This window comes from Euleptes europaea, chromosome 13 (assembly GCF_029931775.1).
Source record: "Euleptes europaea isolate rEulEur1 chromosome 13, rEulEur1.hap1, whole genome shotgun sequence".
Classification (NCBI taxonomy): domain Eukaryota; kingdom Metazoa; phylum Chordata; class Lepidosauria; order Squamata; family Sphaerodactylidae; genus Euleptes; species Euleptes europaea.
Window position 1 is genome coordinate 2,802,028 of NC_079324.1, and position 24,967 is coordinate 2,826,994.

The 24,967-nt window shown below is 47.1% G+C and overlaps 1 protein-coding gene across 1 annotated transcript in view; it reads left to right on the plus strand.

Moving 5' to 3' along the window:
* The window catches only part of LOC130486608 (diacylglycerol O-acyltransferase 2-like), a 43,284-nt gene that overhangs the window by 6,075 nt on the left and 12,242 nt on the right, over nucleotides 1-24,967 (plus strand). Inside the window, exons 2-4 of the mRNA XM_056859929.1 lie at nucleotides 2,230-2,358; nucleotides 11,437-11,544; nucleotides 22,879-22,949. Coding sequence (XP_056715907.1) covers nucleotides 2,230-2,358; nucleotides 11,437-11,544; nucleotides 22,879-22,949 — 308 coding nt within the window. The remainder of the gene's footprint in view (nucleotides 1-2,229; nucleotides 2,359-11,436; nucleotides 11,545-22,878; nucleotides 22,950-24,967) is intronic.

The window sequence follows — 24,967 nt, forward strand, 5'->3', positions numbered from 1 at the left end:
GGTGTGTCCCCCCCCCCAACCCCCACTGCTGCTGCTTGTGGAGCAAAATGTAGGAAAAAGTGGTGATCCGACAATGGAATATCATTTCTAGGGCAACCCTGGAAGTGATGCTATGCTGCTCTAAGATTCAGTGGCAACTCTATGGTTTTACAATAGAGTTTCTGTTGAATCCTAAAATGGTGTGCCATCATTTTCACAGGTTCACCCCTGAAATGACATCATGCCATTGATGTGACTGTGCCCCATGTCCCACCTCCGCAGTATGCCAACACCAGGCTGGAAAATTCCAGGAGATTTGGGAGTGGAGCATGGGGAGGGAAGGGTTTGGGGAGGGGAGGGACCTCAGCAGGATACAATGCCACAGAGTCCACCCTCCAAAGCAGCCACTTTTTCCAGGTGAGCTGATCTCTGTAGTATAGGGTTGCCAGCCTCCAGGTGGTGTGTGAAATAATAGTATCAAGCTCACTAAGTTATATGCAAAAGTGTGATTATATTATATACAAGTGCAAGGAGCCAACAATGATAAGGATACATACATGAACATATATACAAAGATAGAATGTAGCTAGCAAGCTACCAAACAAGATGGTCAGTTTCAACAATTTCAACGGTTTCAACAATTGTCTTTCAAAGGTAAGTACAATGACTTATTCTATATATTTCTTTCCAGGGAAGAAGATGGAGCCTGGAGCAGATAGAGGCACATCAAAGCACATCACACTTTTGCATTTAACTTAGCGAGCTTGATACTATTATTTCACACAGCTTGTCTATTTAGTATAGGTGCTTTATTTTTGCTAATCCTCCAGGTGGTGGCTGTACCGGGATTACAACTTATCTCCAGGCAATAGGGATCAGTTCACCTGGAGAAGATGGCTGCTTTGGAAGGTGGATTCTATGGCATTATATCCCACTGAAGTTCCTCCCCTCCACAAGCTCTGCCCTCCTCAGGCTCCCCCCCCCCAAATCTCCAGGTATTTCCCAACCCAGAGTTGGCAACCCTACTGCAGTATGAAGTAACAGCCTTTGTTGTAAGAATTAGAGCATCACTTTATTCATGTGAGAAGTTAATGCGATGGTCCGATAGTTGCTGCAGTCTTTGATGACTCCTTTTTTGGGAACTGGAATATAACTCAACCGTTTCCAGTATGTGGGCCATTGTTTTGTTTTCCATATTTGTCAAGATGTTGATGGACTCTGTTTCTGTGGCTTGGAATAGCTCTATTGATATCCCATCTGCTCCTGGTGATTTGTTTCTCCCAATTGCTCTCAGTGCAGCTTTAACTTCACTTCCTAAAACATTAAGGTGTGCATCCAAAAGTTAAATCATAAAATAAAAGCTAAATCAATCAAAATGCAGCCTTAATTAAATTGTCTTCAACTGCCTCCTGAAGATCAACAATGAGGGGGGCAGGCGCACCTCCCTGAGGAAGTTGTTCGATAATTGTGGGGCTGCTGCAATTTTCATCTGTGCTGTGCAGTAAAATGTTGTGTACCTTGTCATTGGAAACTGTATTTCTAACATCTCTCTCTCTGTCTCTATCTCACATGCACACCCTGTTGCCCTCTTAGTGTTTGTAATTGGGTATAAATCTATCTTCCCATTGGGGTTGGCTGGCAAACAACAGGAGACTTGAGGAGGTGGAGACAAAAAGAAATTGTATTGTGCAATGACACAACAACACCTCTGGCTGCAATACTGGGAGTGATTTCACCATGTTGCATGACACTTTAGGAATTCCCTGAAACTCTGTGGTAAAAACCATAGAGACTGGCGAAATTTCTAGAGTGTTGTTTGATGCGATGTCACTTTTGAGTTCCCAGCCAGAAGTGATGTTGTGGCATCGCACAATGCCGTTCCCTCCATTCCCTCCTGCTGCTCCATTAAACACCGGGCATCTGGCAGCTCTGTTGCCAACTGTAACACTTCATGCATCTAACTAAGTGGGCTCTGCTTCATGCAACAATACATTTATTAGTCATTAAAATGCCACAGGACTGGGCATGATAGGGTCTGTCACTGGTCTCTCTAGATGCACTATGTGTGGATTGTGCGTGGGGGGTGGAGGGGGGTGCCTCAAAGGTGAAATACAGAACCCATTTCTGAGAATAAACCCAGCTACGGAGGGAGGTTCCTGGGGGCACTGGTGATAAGGAAAACGAGTCAACAGGTGAATGTGACATGACCAGGAACGAGCAGGGACAGTGCCAACAGCCTTTCCTTTCCAGGGAGTCGTGCCAGCATCCAGGCTGCCCTTCGTACTCTGCTCGACGTGCCCTGGCCTTCCAAAAGGGATTTCAAGGCCTGCATCCGGCTGCTGTCGGTCCTCCAGTGGGTGCTCAGTTTCCTGCTGATGGGTGAGTAGTAAGTGTGGGTGAGGGGAGGTATACTTCCCCCCCCTTCTGCTCTCCAATTTTGCTTAATCTTCTCTGCTTTTGTTTGACACGGGGAGGGCAAGAAGAATCATAACCCAGAGTTACTGACAATTGTATCCAGCTACACCTCTGTCATTGCCCACGGGCAGATATGGATATATTCACAACAAAGCGAGCAAGCTCAGTTTTTCAGAAAGCTGAATTTTGCACCCAGTGCCCTAACCCGTGCTCCAGTGGCATCCAGGCCTTCACACAGACCTGCCCAAAGCTCAGAGACCCAGTCCCTGGGAATTAGCTGTACAATTTCCATTGTTGGTGCTACGTGTAAGGCGATGAACGCCGGAACAAAGAATCTGTTCACTTGGGTCTGGCCTGGAGCTAGGGTTGCCAGCTCCAGGTTAGGAAATACCTGGAGATTTTGGGGGTGGAGCCTGAGGAGGGTGGGATTTGGGGAGGGGAGGGACTTTAGTGGGGTATAATGCCAAAGAGTCCGCCTTCCAACGCGGCCATTTTCTCCAAAGGAACTTATCTCTGTCACCTGGAGATCAGTTGTAATAGCGGGAGATCTCCAGCCATCACCTGGGTCCCATGTGTGAGCGACTTTAAATTGGGTTCAAAACCCATTTTCCCCCTTTAAGTAACTTGTGTAGAGATCAGATCCCAACTGGCTTTTATGCAGACTATACAAAATGGGGGAAGTTTTATTTTCCCTTTAAATGCCCTATGGGTGGGCCCAGTTCAAATCTGCCTAACACGCAGGATACTAAAAATGGAGGGAAACACTTTTTTACTCTGACCACTCTGCATACAGGTCTGATCCAAATTACCTCTTCGACAGGTTATTCATTGTGTGTGTGTGTGTGTGTGTGTGTGTTTGAACAGCTAGAGAGAGAAGGCCAATTCCAGTCCCCTTCCCCCAACTTTTCAAATAGAAGAAGCAGCTAGTGGGTCATCAAACTTCCCCCATAGAGCTGCTGGCACTCCGACACTTCCACGCATTGTCTGGAAATGGCACAGTCTCCAGTGCCCACCACGTGAGAAAATGGTGCTGGTGAGAAATTAATGCATGTGCAGTTTTAAAAAAAACGAAACAGCCACCTGACTTGTTGGAAAATTCTAGAATCAGCTCTCCTGTGTTAACTAAAAATGCCTTTCTAGCAACCAGGTAGAGTTGCAAACTCTGGCTTGGGAGGAAATTCCTGGAAATTTGGGGGCCGTGCCTTGGGAAGAGCAGAGTTTGGAGAGAGGAGGGAGCCCAGTGGATATGTGACGTATGTCACTCTGGGAGATCTGTTTCTCCTAGACTGTATGGTATACTATGGTGTCCACTCTCTGAAACCGCTGGGGGAAGCTGATCTCTGTAGTCTGGAGATCACTTGTAATTCCAGGAGAACTCCAGGCTTGTTGGAAACCCTGACAATCAGGCTTTAATCAGAATTTCTGGCCTGGCCTGTCAGCTCAAGGCCACTTGGCAATGAGGTGTGGCTGGCAGGGCTTTGCGTCCTCCTGTCTACTGTTTTTTTGTTTGGTTTGGGTTTTTTCCAGCAATGTTGCTGCAGTTGGCAAATTCTCCCACTGGTTGCAAAATCTTCTTGCCTCCTGCCCAGCGCATAAGAATAGCATGTCCTCAAGTGGCAGACATAGTGCTGACCTCTTTGCCCCTCTGAATCAAGTCCTGAGAAAGCTCTCCAAGTTGTGAAAACCCTGCAAAGTTTGTGCTAGGGACATACTGAGGAGGCAGCAGCACAGGAATCTGAAGCAATCGCCAGCCCTCCTGAGAGCAGCAGGAAGGCACGTGACAAAGCTTGGCTGTTAACAGTCCCACCATTTGTTCATAACATTAACGGGAAGGGGGGGGAGGGAGGATGAGAGGTCCACTGGCAGGAGAGCAGGCTGGGCAAGAGAGGGTGGTGAACATGCCAGTCCTCCCAGCCAACTCTTTATTGTTTTAAGCAGAAAGGAGGGAAATATATTCCTTCCCCAGAAGGTCGAACCAGAACCAATGGGTTGAAATTAAATCAAAAGCATTTCCAGCTAAACATTAGGAAGAACTTTTTGACGTTGAGAGTGGTTCCTCAGTGGAACGGGCTTCCTCAGGAGGCAGGCTAAGACACAGCATCCATCTTGTACTGCCTGGCTGCAGGTCTATTGTGTTGGAGGCCATGACCCTCTGCACTTCTGGAGTTTACGCCCAAGGCCAACCATTTTCATTGTCCTGCTCTCAAGAACAAACCACGTCAGACTAACCTTATCCCTTTTTCAAAGAAAGTTACTACCTTGCTGGATCAAGGGAATGCTGTCGATATATTCTTATTTACAAGTTGGTAAAATTTGGATCCTATTACTGTTAGGTGGATTTGTAACAGATCGCACCCAAAGAGTTCTTGTTAATGGTTCCTCATCCTCTTGGAGAGGAGTGGCAAGTGGAGTGCCTCAGGAATCTGTCCTGGGCCCTGAGTTGTTCAACATCTTTATAAATGATTTGGATGAAGGAATAGAGGGGATGCTTATTAAATTTGCAGATGATACTAAATTGGGAGGGGTAGCAAAGGAAAAAAAATCCCCAATGCCCATTTTATTATTATGGGAGACTTCAATGCGTGAAATGGGGGGGGGGATTAAAAATTTATCTCCCAATTGGGCTATGATAGTGACGGCTTTCTTCCTTTGCCTCTATCCTTACAGCATTCATCAAAGGACGTGGTTCTAAATCGCCCAGGGTGCAGATTATTAGAGTTTTGTATTGCACATAATTTTATTATTTTAAATGGTCTTGATAAATTTTCTCAGTCTAATGGTTTTACTTTTTTTCCAGCTAGCAACAAAAGGGTAATTGATTACAGCATATGCTCCCCAGGTCTGCTTGCTCTGATCCATTCTATGATTATCGATTCTAGGACAGAGAGTGACCATCTTCCCCTAGTTACGGTGCTCTAGGGCAGTGGGGGACTAAATAATAATCTTCCAATTATGAAGAGATGATGGAAATATTTTAAAGAAAATCAAATGGTTGTCAGAGGTTGAAAAAGATTTTAACTCTCTTTTTGAATCAGAAATGATGCTTAAGCTAAAACAAAATATCGTTACAATATCTTCTCAGGATGAAATTATGGCCTCTTTTTTCACAAACACTCACAATATGTCGTGCCAAGTCAAAACCATCTGTTATAACTAACTTCAGTCCCTCCTCTTGGTTTGACCATGAATCTCGAAGAGCTAAAGCCATCTTCAGAGACTTATTTCAAACTTTTTAACATACAGAAGATGCAAAAAAGCTAAATGATATTTAAACTATAAACAAGCATATCAAGAGATGATTGGCAAAAAGAAGCAAGCTTTTTTCATAATAGGTGGAATCAATTACACTTAGCTGTTAAAACTAATAATAACAAACATTTTCGGAATAACAAACATTTATACTTGCGCTCATAAAAAGACTTCATATCAACACAACATACCAAATTAAACACTCTGCAAAAGGATCTTTGATATCTAAAATTCCAGTTGCAAAGGGTGTCAAACAAGGCTGTGTTTTGGCCCCTCTTTTATTCAACTTATTCTTAAGTGACTTGCCACATAGTTTCAAATCTGTAAATGGTGGTCACCCTCCCAAACGAGATCTTGCCGTACCGCTACTTCTATATGCTGATGATACTGTAATACTCTCTTATACACGAGTAGGGCTTCAAAGATACCTAAAAGCCTTCCATCAATACAGTCAATATAACAAATTATTGATCAATTACTCCAAATCCAAAGTGATGATTTTTGCAAAGAACTGGAAACCAAAGAAATGGAGTATGGATAATATTTTCAATTGAACAAGTTAAGAGTTATAAATATCTAGGCATCGTATGTAAGTATGATTTATCATGGTCTGGACACAGAGAGCAGGGTGACAAACCTGGCCAGTCACTCAGCGCTTCAACTGAAGTGATTTTATTTTTCATAGGGTAAGCAAAACATCACTGTGGCCACTGTGGCCATTCAGATTTTCAACATCAAAATTCTTGGGCAAATCTTTTATGGCATCCCAATCTGGATTTCAGCCCTAAATAATTCTGTTGAGAGTAATCAGGCAAAATTTTTGATACAAACCTTAGGAGTACCAAAATGTGTTCCATATGTGACTTTATGCCTAGAAACAGGCCAGAATTTAGTAGAGACCAGAGCTTGGATATTAACCTTTAAATATTGGCTTTAAATCAATTTTAGGGATTTATATTATGTTTTTCCTTTGGTTGAAATGAAAATAGTATGCAATAAGAAAGTTATTGTTAGACAATACAAAATAACATTAGGATTAGAATTTTAAATGCAAAAGACTAAACAAGCAAATAGAAAGATAGAGGAGGAGGATGGGGAAGTTTTTATTTATCTCTTATAAATGATGTATTTTCAACAAACATATATCCTGATACGAATGTTTATGTAGTTATTTTTAAGTATTTGTTGAAAAGCTTCTGTATGATTTTATGGAAAATAATAAAAAATTCTTTTAAAAAAATCCATTTTAGGGCAAATCAAGGAGCTCTTATGTCCCACCTGCTAAAAGACACTTGTAAAGTTAACTGGTTCCCCACCATTTTAACTAAACTTGATCACCTCGGAATTGCCCTAGAGAATCTGTCAATGTTAGATGAAAAATCAGCATTCAGTACTATCAAACAAAGAATTTTAGACCAAGAACAACAATTTACTCCACCAACACGATCCCCTCTTAATTTAGATTTATAAGTCAAATATGGGAAATTAGAGCAGTACAGCAGTGTTGTTATACACTTGAGGAACCCCTTAAACGGAGGGCATTTATGCTCACCAGGCTGAATGCCCTCCCTTTGGCGGTACTAAATGGCAGGTTTAAAAATATTCCTTTTGAGAAAAGATTATGTGTATGTGCCTTGAGTCAACACAATACGCTACAGCATATAATCATAAATTGTCACCTGCACAATGGTCCTCATAAAAAAAATCTACCCTTTATTGATAAAAGGAAATCTAGTCAAGAATTCTCTGTATGCCGGTTTTTGTTGAATGATACTATTCCTGAAGTCACCTTAAAGATGGCGGAATTTTTGATGGAAGTTGTCAATATAAGGACTAAAGTTTGAACCATATTTAAATTGAAAATGTATGGACAGTGAATTTTGTGTACTGCTTATGTTTCTGAGTATATGCCAATAAAGGCCAATTGATTGATTATATTTCACATTCAGTACTGTTGGGCAGTAGTCCCCCCCCCAATTTCCCCATGGCTCCACCTCTAATATCTCCAGGTATTTCCCAACCCAGATATGGCACCTCTACTTAACCCTAGCAGCCTCTCATCTCCCAGAGCTGCTTTCCTGCAAAGTTTTGCATGGCTGCTGTGTGGACAGGCAAGTTTGGGTTTTCCTGACTCTGCCCATACGGTAGCCATTTTCCCAGCCCCAGTCACTGGGGCAGCCATTCTCACCACCATCCACCCACCACATGGCTTTTATTGTTTTTCTGACTGTCAATTGAATGTTGTTATATTGCTGTAATACTACAGCAATATGTCCAGCAGGTTCTCTGGATCCTTAAATTTAATTTTTAAGAAGTAAGCCTCAAGCTTCTCTTGTTCCCTTTATATGACCGCAACCAAGGGAGAGAGATATACACTTTTTAATAATGAAAGCTGGAAGTTCAGAGAACCTGATTTACATATTGGCGTAATATTATAATGATATAACAATTCAATTGCCATTAAAAAACACCCTCAACATGCTCCAGTGGAGTAGTGGATGGTGGCTGCTGCTAGGAGATCAGGGCAGAGCAAGTGTGGGGAAACTGGCTGTGGGGAAGCCCCATTGACCTTATGCGGTATCAGCTACCACAGCAGCAATGAGGACACCAGAGAAGCCTGTCCCCATGAGGAAAAACATCTGGGGGAGCAATCACACCAAAGCAAGGGAGAACCTGGTAAGTATTCCGTTAGGGGGTGATGTCATGCGGACGTTCCAAACTAGACCAGTCTATTTTGAATGGCCAACTGAAGCCAAACTGCCACGTGTACGGAATCTGGGTTTATTCTCTGGTTGGCTGTAATAACTTTGTTTTAAATTTGTTTTAAAATTTATTTTTGACCTTTTTTTGGATCTTGGCCGTTGTTCCAAAGTGTGACACTGCACCTTCCGCAGGCTTGGCCATGCCTCTTGCCCAGGTTTCTTCCACTCATTCCCCTGAAATGGAAAACCGTGTCTCTGAGGTCAGGGCCTGGGAAATTACTGGGAGGAAAGGTTGAAGGAACTGTGTATGTTTAGGCTGGAGAAGACTGAGGGGACGTGATTAGGGTTGCCTGGTCCCTTGTCAGGTTTCAGTAAACTCACGGCGTCCCAGGCAATAGAAGCTCAAATCCAGACAGGGCAGTGATTTCAAAGATTTATTCTGGAAGTCAGTGGTTTCAGCAAGACGAAGAAGGTTAGAATGCAGATCATTGGGAATTTGCTACATTTATAGAACGGACACAATGGTTACAGCAATACAAGGGAAACAATACATTTCTTTCTCCTGGTAACGACTTCAGTGGGTTAAGTACCGGGTACTTAAGGGCAATCAGAGGTGAGGCTGGTGGAGTTCCTGGCATTGTGAGCAAGACCCGGTATCAGATGAAAGATTTACACGGGCGGGTCTCCATACACTTGCAGATCTCTGACCAGAGCTAGTGGGTCGTGTGCAAAACAGGAGGGAGGGGGGAGTGCACAGAAGGAATATTGTTTAACCCCTAGTGTCAGAAACCCTATCTGACATCCCTCTTCTCCTCCGGCGGGAGGCTGTTGTTGTAAATCGCATGTGACAACGCGCCGACGCACGTGCGTCACTTCTGGTTTAGAGCCGGAAGTGCCACCTCGCAAGGGGCCTTATATCTCTTAGTTGGAGTGGTAAAGCGGCCCTTTACCACTCAAACTAAGAGGTATAAGGCCCCTCGCAAGGCAGAACTTCTGGTTCTAAACCGGAAGTGACACGTGCGTTATGCACGCACGCGTGCACGTTTGCCCGTTGACCCTCAGGTGGTCAGTGGGCAGAGGGGTAAATTGCAGGGGGTTTGCCCGCCACCAGTGGGCACCTGGCAACCCTAGACATGATTGAACTGTGGACAATTTTATCAGGTATTCTTAGAATGGCAATGCCGTAATAAAAATCTGTTCTGTTCCTAGATGTGATTGTGCTCGTCAAGTACCTGAAGGGTGGGGTTGCTAGCCCCTCCCACACACCGGCAGGAGCATGGGGAGGGGTGAGACTTGCAAAATGGCATGTCACAATACCACAACGTCACTTCTGACTAGGAACCAGGAAGTAGGGTTGCTGACCTCCAGGTGGTGGCAGAAGATCTCCTGCTATTACAACTGATCTCCAGCCAATATAAATCAGTTCACCTGGAGAAAATGGCTGCTTTGGCAATTGGATTCTATGGCATTGAGGTTCCTCCTCTTCCCAAACCCCGCCCTCCTCAGGCTCCGCCCAAAAATATCCCGACAGTGGCAAAGAGGGACCTGGCAACCCTATTAGGAAATGACATCACCATGTCACCAGGGCTCAGACTGGCCATTGAATTTACAAGGAAATTTCCCAGTGGGCCACAGGCAGCCAGGAGCAAACAAGCCCATGCAACTCTGCCAGTGCCTCAGTAGCCACTTGGCCTGGATCCTTCAGTGGTAACGATGACTGGTGTCAGCTCTTCAGTTCCATTGTCTCGAGCTGCTGACACATTGCTGGAGTAAGCCCATTTTTTGGCACTGAAGGGGCCGCTGAGCTTCACTTTCTCCAGGGCTATTTGACCTTCCCAGTCCACCCTCTGTGTCACTAGGGTAAAACCCATATAGATCAGGGAAATTCCCAGAGGGTCACAGCAATGTCATGCCTAGGTTCCAGACAGAAGTGATGTCATGGCATTGTGCGATGTCGTCTCCCACACACACACATTTTTCCTCCACTCCATTGAGTGCCAGCAGGTGTTGGCCTGCTTATAGCAGGCAAAAGACACTCCTACTGAGGGGTGGTCACATGGAAGAGGGCAAATATTTGTTCACTGCTGCTCCAGACAGCAAGACGAGATCTAATGGGTACAGGAGGGTAGAGCAATATGAAACAGGTCCTAATAGTGAGAGACAATGGACAATGGGACTAAATTACTTAGGGAGGTTGTAGAGAATCTCCTGGGGGGGGGGGGAGAGTCTTGAAGCAGAGGCTGAGAAGCCACCAGTCAGGAAATAAGTTTTGGATTTCCTGCGTTGAGCAGGATGCTGAACTGGATCCCTCTGAGGCGCCTACCAGTTCTCAAACTCTTATTGCTCTACTCTGTGTGACTAAACATATTATTTGGGACATTTTGGCGGAACTAACCATTTCTGTGACTTGAATTATAACCTGTATGAATTTTCCAGTGTAATAAAGGCCATTGAGCAAACCTTGGAACACTTTCCTCAAAAAGCAGAGTAAAAACGGTTAATTTTAAAGGAAAAGAAAGTTCCGTGTTTCTTTAGTTACTATAATGCTGCAGCCTTTTCCCGTTGATTCTCCCTGCATTCTGAAACCAGCCCAGCTTGTGTGTGTGTGGGGGGGGGGGGGCAGCAAGCATAAGAGGGATAAGCCTCAATCTTACTTGCCCACCAATTGAAATATCTCCTCTGCCCGTCCCCATTCCTTCGCAAAGGTCCAGAGCAGACCTTTCTTAGGATACTGTACAGTCCTACCACATTGGACCCAGGCCCTTGGAATGGACTGAGACAAGAATCAGTGGAAGATTCTGACAGAGGCATCACGGCTCATTTGTTGTTTATTTGCTCATCTGGGAGTATTTTTCATACTGCACGATGCTATGAGAAAATGATCACCCGTCTCTGGCTATGAGCTGGCCACTGACAGCTGCTGCCACATTTATGTGTCAGCTGGCTTCAAGTCAAAGGCGCAGCTTCCAAATGTAGCCACTGACAAGTAGGGAGATGCTTGCGTGGGCCATGGTGGGGGGCTTCTGCAAAGGGAAGGGAAGCTCTGGCATGGGGCAGGGAAATGGATGACTGACTTCTTTTCTTTCCCCAGGGATGGTTTTCCTGTTTCTCCTCATCTGTCTGCTTTTCACCAGTTTCTGGCCTATCCCTGCCCTTTATGTGACTTGGCTTATTTTTGATTGGGGCACACCTGAAAAAGGTAAGGAAAGACCCAAATCTAACAGCTGTGGCTTCTGTTGGCTGTGTTGCCTCCTCCCTGAATGTCTATCTGTTTGTTTTCATGGGTTTGGTTCTTACATTTATTGTTACTGGTATTTCGTGACAGAGCATTTGTGCGTTAAAGCATAGGGTTTCCAGGTCCCCCCTGGCAGGGGATGGGGGTAGGGTTGCCAAATCCAGGTTAGGAAACTCCTGGAGATTGGGGGGGGAGCCTGGGGGACTACAGAGACCTCAGCAGGGTATAATGCCATAGAGTCTACCTTCCAAAGCAGACACTTTCTCCAAAGGAACTGATCTCTGAAGTCTAGAGATGAGCTGTAATTCCGGGGGATGCCCAGGTCCCACCTGGAGGCTGGCATCCCTATTAAAGCATTATGACAGTGTGAGCACTTGCCCCATGACAATCCCATAAACAACATCCACAGACAAGTAGTCCAAAAAAGAGTTGATTTATTGGAAGATCCATAGGTTTACAGCAGCTAGAAGCAAGATGGCACTAATGAGAATTAAGAGCATGGTACAGGGTATATATGAAATCAAAAGCATTGGATGCCATGAGAACCCCCCTCCCCTTGATGCAAGATTCACACAGAGTCCAGAGTCAAAACACTAGTTGGCAGTTGCTACAGCTGACCTTGGTACAGCACCTGCAGTAAGCATAACATCCTCAGTCAGACCTTGCCTGGCATTTCCTGTACAGGCTAGGCCTGACATTCTGCCCCCCCAAGGCCCCCCCCTCCACTACTTGGGCGCTGGCTTGTGCAGGTAGGCAGCATGGAATTCACAGACCAGACGGGGGGCGGAAACATCGCGTGAGCAAACCCATTCATCTTGAGCAGAACTGAAGTGCTTCCAACGAACCAGATATTGGAGGGATCCATGATGGATACGCGAGTCCAAGATTTTGGCAGCCTCAAATGCTCCTCCCCCCCCCACCATCACAGGCACTTCAGGCGGTGACTCGGGATGCCATTCTGAGGAGGGGACATGTGGTTTTAACAGATTGACATGAAACACTGGATGGATTCTTTTTAACGACTTTGGGAGTGAGAGTTCCAAGTGACCGGGTTGATAATGTGAGAAATGGGGAATGGACCCACAAACTTGTCACTGAGTTTGCCTCACGGGCGGATTGACTGTAGATTCTTGGTGGACAGATAAACTGTATCTCCCACCCCGTATTCTTTACCTGGCAACCGGTGTTTGTCAGCCTGAGCCTTATATTTGCGTTTGGAATGTTCCAGATTTTTCATTAACCACGGCCAGGTTGTTTGAATCGTATGCACCCAGGTAGCCACATCTCCACCTCCCTCCTCCCCAGATAAGTCAACAGGGCCAATGGGGCCAAAGTCTTGTCCATACACAGCTTGAAAAGGGCTAAACCCAGTGGACTGGTGCACAGCATTATTGTAAGCATACTCAGCAAAAGGCAACAGTTCTACCCAATCATCTTGGTGGTAATTGACATAACAACGTAAGTAGCATTCTAACACAGCATTCACCCGTTCTGCTTGGCTGTCAGTTTGGGGATGGAAGGCGGTTGACAGTCCTTGTTCTACCCCAACCAATTTTAAGAAAGCTTTCCAGAACTTAGCCACAAAACTACTTCCGCGGTCACTGACCACCTTGCGCGGAAATCCATGTAGACGGAAGACATGCGTCACAAAAAGGCGGGCTAGTTTTGGGGCGGAAGGGATACCTGGGCAAGGTACCAGATGCACCTGTTTCGAGAACAGGTCCGTGATTACCCAGAGCACAGTTTTTCCCTCGCTGAGGGGTAGATCGGTCATAAAGTCCATCGCGATTACCTCCCAGGGTCTAGTGGGGGTTTCCAAAGGCTGTAACAGTCCGGGCGGCTTGCCTTGGGGTCTTTTGGCAGCAGCACACACTGGGCATCTACAGATGAATGAATCCACATCAGTCCGCATGCCCGCCCACCAAAATTGCCTCCTCGACAGATGTAAGGTTTTAAGAAACTCAAAGTGTCCCGCAGTTTTGGCTCCATGAACCAAATGTAGAACCTCCCTCTGCAGTCCCTTAGGTACATACAACTTAGAGTCTTTAAACCAATAACCCCCACGTTCAATCAGAGACGTTGGCAGAGTGTTTGCAGAAAGTTCGGCTTGGCAACTGCAACGGAGGGATTCCTTAAAGGAATCGGTCAGTCCCTCCATGTCCGGCACAGAGGGTACTGTGTAAGCAGGTTTCATCGCAGGACTAGAAGTCGATGCCGGGGGGGGGTTGGGTGGACAACTGTACTCCAGGACTGGCATCTTGGCACTGTGTGGGGGGTGGCACCAGAGCCAGCAAAGGAGGTGTAGACAGTCCGACCGATGGGATCGGGCTTAGGGCTCCCCCCCGCGGAGACTGTGATGGGAGTCGGGTCTGTGACCGGGTTTGCACCGCCAAGGTGGGCAGTGAACTCCTCTGAGCTGGAGTGAAGAGGGACTCTGTGGGGCGTTCAGTTTTGGTAGGGTATTGGGGCAGTCGGGATAAAGCATCGGCCAGCAAGTTTTGCTTTCCTGGAACATATTTTAACACAAAGCGGAATTGAGCAAAGAAGTCCGCCCATCGTACCTGTTTAGCGAACACTTTGCGAGCCCCCGTTAACGCTTCCAGATTCCTGTAATCACTCCACACTTCAAAAGAGACCTTACAACCTTCTGAGAATTGCCTCCACACCATGAGGGCAGGCTTGTGTCAGGCTTGTATCTCAGTTGATGTTTACTTTCGCTTTCCCATCATCAGACTCAAGGAATGTTGTGCCTACCGAACTCCGTTTGAAGCTCTGGGAACTCAGCTTTGTTTGTGTTTTGTAATCTCTTGCCTTTTTCTGTGCTTTTATATTACCAAGTTCAAGCCAGCATGCCTCATTGCTGTCACCCTTTACTTTATGCTCTGTTAACCTATTTTGACCAGTAAAACCAGCTTCTTTGGACCTGACTGTCTCTGATGTGGTTTTTGGTTCGATTGGGCCAAGGGCTTACAGCTTGACCGCGGCTGCCTCTTTTTCCCAGATCGGCCAATTGAGCTGAGACTGCGTGAACTTCTTCTAGAAGTACGCGCACGGATGAAGGTGGCCATCCCCCCCTCGCTGTAGCAATGCACCCCCCCATCACTACGTTAGAAGCGTCTACCTGGACTACAAACATTTGTTCAGGATCAGGGTGTTTCAATACCGGTTCGGAGGTAAACAGTCGCTTGAGACTGTCAAAAGCCGTTTGGCATTGGGGGGCCCAATTCACTTTAGCTGATGGCAGGATGGCAGCGTTCCCCTTTCCTTTAGTCTTAAGGAGGTCTGTGATGGGCAGAGCGACTTGAGCAAAGTTGGGGAGGAACCCCCTGTAGAAATTAGTGAACCCGAGAAATCTTTGAACTTGTTTACGGGTTGAGGGTGGTTCCCAACTGGTTATGGCTTGTACCTTTTCTGGGTCCATCGTAAGTCCTTGATGTGAAATTATATAACCCAGAAAAGTCAACTGTTTTTGGTGGAATTCACATTTGGACACCTTAGCATAGAGTTGATTGTCTCTAAGACATTGCAACACTTCCCTAACCAGGGCAACATGCTCTTCCATGGTCTTAGAGTAAATAAGGATGTCATCTAAGTAAACCACCACTCCTTTATACAACAAGTCATGTAGAATCTCGTTAATAAGTTGCATGAAGACCCCCGGGACCCCCTTTAACCTGAAAGGCATCACCAAAAATTCAAACATCCCGAAACAACTGGAAAAGGCTGTGAGGGGATCGTCCCCTTCTCTGACTCTGATTCTATAATAGGCTTCGACCAGGTCCAATTTAGTAAAAATGCGTCCTTCTTTTAACTGCCCCAAAAGATCAGAGATCAGAGGAATGGGGTAGGCATTGGTTTGGGTGACAGCATTGAGTTTCCGAAAGTCAATGCACAAGTGCAAGTCACTGGTCTTTTTGCATACGAAGAAAGCGGGGGCTGAATACGGAGCGGTAGAGTGTCAGATAAAACCTCGAGCCAGATTCTTGTCCAAGAAATCACAGAGCACTGTTCTTTCAGAAGCGCTCATGGGATAAATCTTGCTTTTTGGCAGTTTTTCCTCCCCCACCACCTCAATAGCACAGTCAGATCTACGGTGTGTGGGGGGGGGGGTAGCACATCACACTCTTGTATGTTAAAGACATCCGCAAAATCCTGATACTCGGCAGGTAGTTGGGATGGCCCGGGGGCATCTGAAACCAAGGCAGGGGTCAACGGGAGTACGGTTTTAACAGCTACTTCGTACCGATGTTGTTCGCAACCAGGGCTGGAAAATGATAAGGTCTTGGGCCCCCAGTCAATGGAGGGGCTGTGTCCCCTCAGCCAATTTATTCCCAACACCACAGCGTATTGAATATTAGGGGCTATAGTGAAGTCAATTTGCTCCCAATGATGGCCTATGCCCATCGCTACACCCCATGTGCGACAGTCAACTGGCCCACCTTTAAAGTCACTGCCATCCATCTGGGCGAATTGAACAGGGTTCGGTAGAGGTACCGCTTTCACCTTGAGTGCCTTGAAAGTGGCCTCATTGATCAAAGAGCGGGCACATCGCAAGTCTATGAGGGCTCTGACTTGTAACTGGGGTCTCTTTCTATAATGTTGCAAGACCACGTCCACATATACAGTTTCCCCCACTTCACTTACCATTACAGGAGCCTTGGGTTTGGCAGAAACGTCTGCAAAGGTCTGCGGGGCCGCTCCACTCACTGCAGACCCAGTCCATTTTTTGATAGATCCAGGGGAGACTCTAGGTTTAAGGCAGCATCCCAGTGGCGGCCCTCATCCGACTATGCAGAACCCTCCCCTGTTGGGGCAATTGTAATCCGGGACCCCGACGGGTTAATTGTAATCTGGGACCCTGATGGGTCCGCTGGCAAGGTCTCATGTTCCGGCTCCTCGACGTAGAGGGCTGGGGGCGCTCTCCGTCCCGGTGCGGCACTGCGATCAGTCGCTGCGCTTCTCCTCTGAGCACGTCCTCGTCCGTGCTGTGTCTCCTCCGGGCGGGGAGCGGGAGTTGGCTGCTCCGGGCAAGATGGGCAGGCCGCAGCAAAATGACCCATGGCACTGCAAACGAGGCAGGCTCCCCTTTGAAAGTGCGACACTCGGTCTTGAGCGGGTTGAGCTGGTCTCCGCGGGACAGGAACTGCAGCTCTTGGAGGGGCTTTCTGGCTTCCCTCCTTGGCCAGACGTCGGGCCTGGGTTATGAACTGGCAGCGGCTCTCTACTTCTTCCACCAGTAGGATCCATTCCTCCAGGGTTGTTGGATCCCGTTGCATGTAAGCCCAGTTCAATATCTTGGGGTGTAAGGCTTCACAGAAATAATGCACCCGAGTAGCTTCAGTCCAATCCACTATCTTACTCGCAAGTCTCTGAAATTCATCAGCAAAGTCTCTGACTGAAGAGGATCCTTGACGGAGTTGTAGGAGGGCAGCCTTGGCCTTCTTTCCTTGGAACGGGTTTTCGAACTGCCATCTTAACGCTCGCATAAATTTGTTGAGAGAGTGGATGGATCGGGCCCATGTTTCGAACTGAAGGACCATCCATTTCGCGGTTTTCCCTACCAAAAGTGAGGAAACAAACCGTACTCTGGTATTTTCTGTGGGAAAGTTGTGCCCCTGTTCCTTCATATAACTGTCCACATGGTGTAGGAAACAGGGCAATGTATCCACGGAGCCATCATAAGTCACTCGCAGACGAGGTTGATTCCATTGCACGATTGGGGCCACCGGCGGTGGTGGTACCGGAGGTTGCCCAGGGAGTGGCAGGGTTGGTACCGGCTGAGCCGGCAGCAGTGGAGGTGCTTGCGGTTGAGCCGGGGGCAGTTGCGGTGGTTGAGCCGGGGGCAGTTGTGGTGGTTGAGCCGGGGGCGCTTGCGGTGGTTGCGCTGGAGTTGCTTGAGTTCATGGCAGACGGTCGTAGTCCCACATCAGTACATCCATTTGATCCTGCAAACGGGCTAAACGGTCCGCCAGGTCCCAGTTTTGGAACCACAGGACATGGATCTCTTCCTCGGATCCTCCCGTGCCTCGGGGTTGGCTGACTCGGAGATGGGTATTCCATTCCTCCCCTACGTATAAGTCCCCGTATAAGTCCTCGTCATCCGAGTACTCCATTACGTCGGAACTAAAAGCGAGTCATCGTCTGCGTGCCATATCACGAGGCAAGCCACCATCCGGAGAAAACAAGGGGAAAGACCGTCCAAGTCCCCCGCTTCCCTTCAGCCGTACACTGCATCCTGCCGCCGCTCGCGCCCAAGCGGCGGCTGCATCGGCCAACTGTTGCTCCTCCACTCTCTTCTGGTCAGCGAGAGCCCAATCCTGTTCAAGTTGGACAGCAGCAGCTGCCGTCACGATCGGTAAGGCCTCCAGCTGTAAGAGCAGTTCAATCTCTTTAGGTTGGCCCAACAGCGGTTGGACCCGGGAAGCCAGATCCGCCGACGCTGAGCCGAACTCAGGGGTCAGCAGTTTCTCGACGTCTGCCGCCATCGCCGTAGCCAGTAGCAAGTCCAGCAGAACCATGACCGTCCGGGCTGCCACGTTTCGTGCCTCCCGTTGACACAGGGCAGGATCCAGAACGGATTGCGGAACTGCTTCCCCTGTAGCTCCTGCCATGGGCAAAAAATCGACTGGTCCCTGGATCGGGACCGCTGGTGCCGATGGAGTCTAGTGGAGCGTAAGTCTCGCCAACAAACAAGTCAGTGTTACCAAGTCCTCTTGCGCCAGTCAGACTTCTTCCAGGAGCACGTCCAGTTGTCAGAGGTCATCCTGGGCACGTTGATCAGCGTCCGGTGTCTTCCAGGGGGACGTTGCAGCCAGGTGATGCCACTGGTCAGCTACAAACCCAATTAGCCGGGAGGCTTCAGCGTCCGTTCGCAGTGTTTCCTCCAAAATGTCCTGCAATAAGCCAGGGTTGTCGGGGAGCTCGGCCGGCGTTCCCAACGATGAAAATGAGCGTTCGGGTGAACCCTCCAGGGCTCCAGTCCACTTGGGGAGCACGTCCTATACTCCAACCCGAGATCCAGCCGAACCCTCCAGGGCTCCAGCCAGGAACAATTCACTCGGGGAGCACACCCTCAGCTCCAACCCGAGAACCCGGCAATCCCTCCAGGGCTCTAGCCAGGGATTAAAATCCAAGTGAAAGAGGTAGGGATATTAGTGCCATAATGTGAGCACTTGCCCCATGACAATCCCATAAACAACATCCACAGACAAGTAGTCCAAAAGAGAGTTGATTTATTGGAAGATCCATAGGTTTACAGCAGCTAGAAGCAAGATGGCACTAATGAGAACTAAGAGCATGGTACAGGGTATATATGAAATCAAAAGCATTGGATGCCATGAGAACCCCCCTCCCCTTGAGGCAAGATTCACACAGAGTCCAGAGTCAAAACACTAGTTGGCAGTTGCTACAGCTGACCTTGGCCAGCACCTGCAATAAGCATAACATCCTCAGTCAGACCTTGCCTGGCATTTCCTGTACAGGCTAGGCCTGACAGTGATGTCGAACCTTTTAGAGACCGTGCCCAAACTGCAACCCAAAACCCACTTATTTATCGCCAAGTGCCAATACGGCAATTTAACCTGAATACTGAGGTTTTAGTTTAGAAAAAACAACTCATACATTCACATATTTTGCGTTAAAAGAAAAACACAATAACAGAGCTTTCAATGATACAAACAACTTTTTATTGAAAGGTAAAAGTTTGCATTTGGCATGCATCTCTCCAGGACTCGTCCTCTACTCAGCCACCGGACATTATTGTACATAAACAAACAATTATACTGTGCCTGAACCTCCTCAAGAAGTGCTTGAAACTGTCGACAATTCAGAGCACGAGCCATGATGTAATTCACCATTTTTGTGACATCTTTGAAGCTATCATCAAATTTTTTGAACAATTAATGTGATTTTTGCTGTTGTGTGCATGCTGATAATTTGCCTACCCTTGGCTCATACTTTGGAAGTTTGAGAGCAACACATGCAGCACTCAGGTCATCTGTTAGCCTGTTTCTGGTGACAGATTTGATATAATTCAAAGTTGAAAACAGCTGCTCACAAGCATAAGATGATCCAAACAAAGTAAGGAAAGCAATCCCAAGTGCTTTCATTGACTTAAAATTATTTGGCAGAGAATTCCACACTTTAAGGATTTCATTTTCAGAACTAACTGTGCTGTCCTTTGGCATCCCTTCTATCTTCTCAAGTGTTTCACGCAGGTCATAGAATTTATTTTTCCAGACAGAGCTTTCTTGAAATTCTATTAGCTCCATTTCCAGATTTTCTAAATCTAACCAGTGTAGGCAGGAAAGATCAAGTTCTTCAAATTGGGCTTTATCTGGAGAAGTAAGAAAACACAGGGTTGTCTCTATCTTACGGAACTGTAAAAATCTGTTACTAAAATTCACCTTTGCAGCTGCTACAATGCTAGAAAATTCCTTGTAGATTTCCTGATGGCTTGTAGGATTGTCTGCAAATGTTGTAGAATTTTCTAAATGCTTTTTTAGACGGGAGGGCCCCCAGACAAACTGAAGACGGGCGGGGCCCCCGACAAACACATGAGAGGGGTGTGTGGCAAGGTGCTTGGCCACAGCCTCCTGGTCCAAACTGAAGATGGGCGGGGCCCCTGACAAACAGCTGAGCTGCCCCACAGCTCAGCTGAGAGGGGGGCGTGGCAAGGTGCTCGGCCACAGCCTCCCCCATCCAAACTGAAGACGGGCGGGGCCCCCGACAAACAGCTGAGCTGCGGCCTCAGCTCAGCTGAGAGAGAGGGAAGGGCTTGCCCCGGGTGCAAGGAGAGGGAGGGCGCCAGCGCAGGCTTGGGGAGCATGGGCTTGGGGAGAAGGAGCACTGTCCTCAGCTCCCTCAACACGGCAACACGGCACAGCCCTAGGCAGACGCGGCGGGTCCACCCGTGCCCACAGAGAGTGCTCGATGTGCCGGCTGCGGCACGCGTGACATAGGTTCGCCAACACGGCCTTAGGATCAGCTTCCATCCCTCACTGCCTCTCCATGCTGGGGAAAGCAGCCCCAGTGTAATTTCTGGGTGTAGCACAGCTGTCGTGCTGCTGCACGGATTGTGTCTGGTTGCTTTTCCTGCTTCTGTTTCCTGGCCACACTTGTCATCTTAGGCTAAGCAGTTCCACTCCCTGTGCACTCCCTTGACCAGCACGTTGAACTTGGCCATCTTGTGGGCAGTCAGTGCTAGACCCACAGACAGGTGGGGGTCAAGAGTGAATATTCTGAGTCCCAGATGTGACGAGGGTATAAAAATCAGTAGCAAGCCCATGCATCCAGGACAGGAGGCACTCTAGTGATAGAAAGTCCCCTGCTAACCACGAGACTGCAGTGGCTTCCTAGTTTGTTTGTTTTTTACCTATTAATTTCTGGATGCAGATGAATTGCTCAGACCTAAGAAATGAGGCCTCCATTTGTAGGCCAGCACTAAACATGTTCAATATGTTGAGCGCCTTCTTAAATGAACAGAGTATAACTTTATTCAGGAGAAACGGTATAAAACAAAGAAAAGAGGATGAGGCCTACCAGTGTCTATGGCTGCTTTTCCTGTTCCAAAGGAGGAGGAGGAGGAGGAGAAGAGTTGTTTTTTTATTTGCTGATTTTCTCTACCCCTTAAGGGAAAATCAAACCAGCTCACAATCACCTTCCCTTCCCCTCCCCACAACAGACAACCTGTGAGGTAGGTGGGGCTGAGAGAGCTCCAAGAGAGCTGTGACTAGCCCAAGGTGACCCAGCTGGCTTCATGTGTAGGAGTGGGGAAACCAACCCGGTTCACCAGATTAGTGTCTACCACTCATGTGTAGGAGTGGGGAATCAAACCCGGTTCTCCAGATTAATGTCCACCGCTCTTAACCACTCCACCACCACAAACTATAAACCTGGCATGGACCTACTCAAGATTCTGGTGCCTTGGAACTGCAGTAAATCATGGAGTAGATCACAGGTGCCACCAATATGAGGATGACACCCATCTCTATTGCTCCCTAACAGCTGAGTTGGCCAGGTCTTTGGAAGTCCTGAACAGGTGCCAGGAGAAAGTAGCAGGATGGATGAGGGCCAATAAAGGAAAAACCAATCCAGACAAGGCTGAGGTGCCATTGGTCAACGACAAAGCTGGTCGAGGACTGAAGAGTCATTCTGTCCCGGAGGGCATCACACTCCCCCTGAAGGAGGACGTTTGTCACTTGGAGGTGCTGCTGGATCCTGCAGTTAAAGGTTCCAGTCTCCTCAGTGCTTTAAACATACATAGGACATAGTGCTTCTGTCATCTTCGGGTGGTACACAGGTTGCAGCCATTCCTGGTCACATCCAGATTAGATGACAGTTAGTATGTGGGGCTGCCTTTGAAAGCTGCCCAGAAAAATCGTTTTTTCACAATGCAACAGCACAGCAATCACCTCAACTCAGTGCTGGAAGCGGCAGCCGGTCCCTTTCCAGGCGCAATTCAGAGTACTGGTGCTTAACTCCCCTTTGAAATTACCTCCTCCTTGAGACCCTCAAGGCTGTCTTTTAGGCACTATGCCAAAACTGTATGGTATAGGGGTTAAGAGCGGTGGTTTGGAGCAGTGGACTCTGATCTTGAGAACCAGGTTTGATTCCCCACTCCTCCTCCGCATGAGCGGCAGAGGCTAATCTGGTGAACTGGGTTGGTTTCCCCACTCCTACACACATGAAGCCAGTTGGGTTACCTTGGGCTAGTCACACTCTCTCAGCCCCACCTACCTCACAGGGTGTCTGTTGTGGGGAGGGGAAGGGAAGGTGATTGTAAGCCAGTTTGAGTGTCCCTTAAGTGGTAGAGAAAGTCGGCGTATAAAAACCAAATCTTCTTCTAAAATCAATTAATATGTGCAAATTTTCTGTAGCTGTGAAGCTTAGGAAAATTTTCATTCTCCCAAATTAGCATTTCTAGTTTTTATGGTTGGGGGCATATGTTTGTTTAAAAATTTGAAGGTGGTGTCCAAGTTCACAGCGTGCATCACTAATGCACAGGGGCTCTCCAGCTCTCGCTTCCCTGAGAACCGTCTCTCAGCAGTCAGGCGGTTCTTCTACTGTCTTTTGTCTTGATGCCATATTATTTCCAAAAACACTTCCAATACTTAAACACTTAGTTCCTTTTTCAGTTAGCAGGCAAAGCAAGAAAAAACAGACAGCTGCCTCACTGTAGGGCTGCTCAGGGCATCTGCTCTGAAGGCTCTTGGGAGTCCCTTCCTTGAACAGTGACGGGGGGGTGTCAGTTTTGCTGTGGCCCACAAAAGCACCCTGTGTATCTTCTGTATCTTGCAGGTGGGAGGAGTTCTTCCTGGGTACGGAATTGGCTCATCTGGAATCATTTTCGAGATTATTTTCCTATTCAGGTAAGTTCTGGAGATCAGGCATGCATGTCCTCTAAAGGCTGCAAACAAAATTTTGAAAGTGCATAGTTTGGACTTTGGAAATTGAATTATGTGTCCAGAAGTATTTGATGTTGAAGAATAGTCAGTCCAGGTTAACCTGGATACAGTGATGTTGTCAAATGAACTGTGAATGAGTCTACTCTGTGAGCTTGGTCTGAACTGGCAATCCTGGGAGGTGTGACAATAGAAATGGCTATGTTTCTGAGGCAGTCTTATAGTGAATCAACCCCCCCCCCCCGGTCCATCAAAGTCAGTATAGTCTACTCAGACCAGCAGCGGCTCTCCAGGGTCTCAGGCAGAGGTCTTTCACATCACCTACTTGCCTGGTCCCTTTAACTGGGGATGCTGGGGGTGGAACCTGGGACCTTCTGCATGTCAAGCAGATGCTCTACCACTGAGCCACAGCCCCTCCCCTAAAAGGAGTGCAGCTATCACCTCAATGGGCCTTACGTTTTAGGAGGAGGCTTTGTCCAAGCCCTCATCAGGGCTCGAAGGTGATCACCCCTCTGCTGAAGATTGTGAGAGAAGATTGTGGTGGAAGACTGTGGCTCTCAGTGTGAAGAAACAGAAACTTTAGATTCTGGCAGAGAAAGAGCAGACAATGCTGGGGAGCATCTTGGGGTGGAGGATCTTTCTGCTGTTTGGGGATCTGATATGGGGTAATGGGTCTGATTCTTTGCCTCCACCTGTGTTCTACTTCTATTACAAAAAGCAAATATTACAAAATGCCGTTAAGTCTCTTTCCTTCCAAAGGGAACTAAATTGGGATAACCACTGTCCCTGCAACTTATCACTTCTCCATGAAGTGGGGAGTGTGTAAAGTACAGCACACTGGGCTAAAATCTAAAATTGTTTCCACGCTTTGGTGCAACCAAGTTGGAGGCACTTAATTTTCTAATGTTCTATGGCACAATGAACCTGTGGTCAAAACTAGTGAGGCACTTGGAGGATGAGGAGGGAGAGAGGGTGGTGCCGCTCTAACCGTTTCATTCTTTTCTGTCTTACTGAACATAGAGAGTTACCAGTGGGGATGCAGAGTTGGTTCCCTTGGAGTACTTCTGGGATCAGTCCTCCCCTCCCTCCCCCAATACTATTTAAGATCTCTGTCAGGCCACTTATTGAGATCGTCCATAGCTTTGGGATTGAATGGAGTCCCCGTCTTTGGAGGTTGGATGGCCATCTGTCGGGAGCGGTTTGATTGTGGGATCCTGCATGGCAGGGGGTTGGACTGGATGGCCCTTGTGGTCTCTTCCAGCCTTGTGTGATTTTGTGATTTTTTTGTGATTTTGTGAATGTCAAATGCTGATGACACCCAACTCTATTTCCTGAACTGAGCCCCAAGAAGCCGCCTTCTCTGCTCTAGGCCATTGCCTAGATGCTGCGTTCACGTGGCTAAGGAGGTAGGGCTGAGAGAGTATGACTAGCCCAAGGTCACCCAGCTGGCTTCATGCATGGGAGTGGGGAAACAAATCCAGTTCACCAGATTAGCCTCCGCGGAGGAGGAGTGGGGAATCAAACCTGGTTCTCAAGATCAGAGTCCACTGCTCCAAACCACTGCTCTTAACCACTACACCACACAGTTTTGGCATAGTGCCTAAAAGACAGCCTTTTTTTATATATAAATTTTTATTGGGTTTTATAATAGAAATTTTCCATTGCATTAAACAACATCTATAACAATATCGAATTTCAATTCTAACCTAAAGTTGTTATAATTCCATATCATATAATAAAAAAGAGAAAAGAAAAAAGAAAAAAAGAAATGGAAAATTTTTTGACTTCCCCATCACCTCTATCTGCCTCTTAATAAAAAGTTCCTCCCGTCATAGGTAATCTAATCTTGATAAAATATCAATACCATATATAAAAAACCATAATCTGTTAGTAAATATAATTATGCTTATTCAATATGAAAAAAAAATCAAAAATAATCCTCTGGATCAGATTAGAAAATATTCTTCCATTCTTCCCAATTTTAA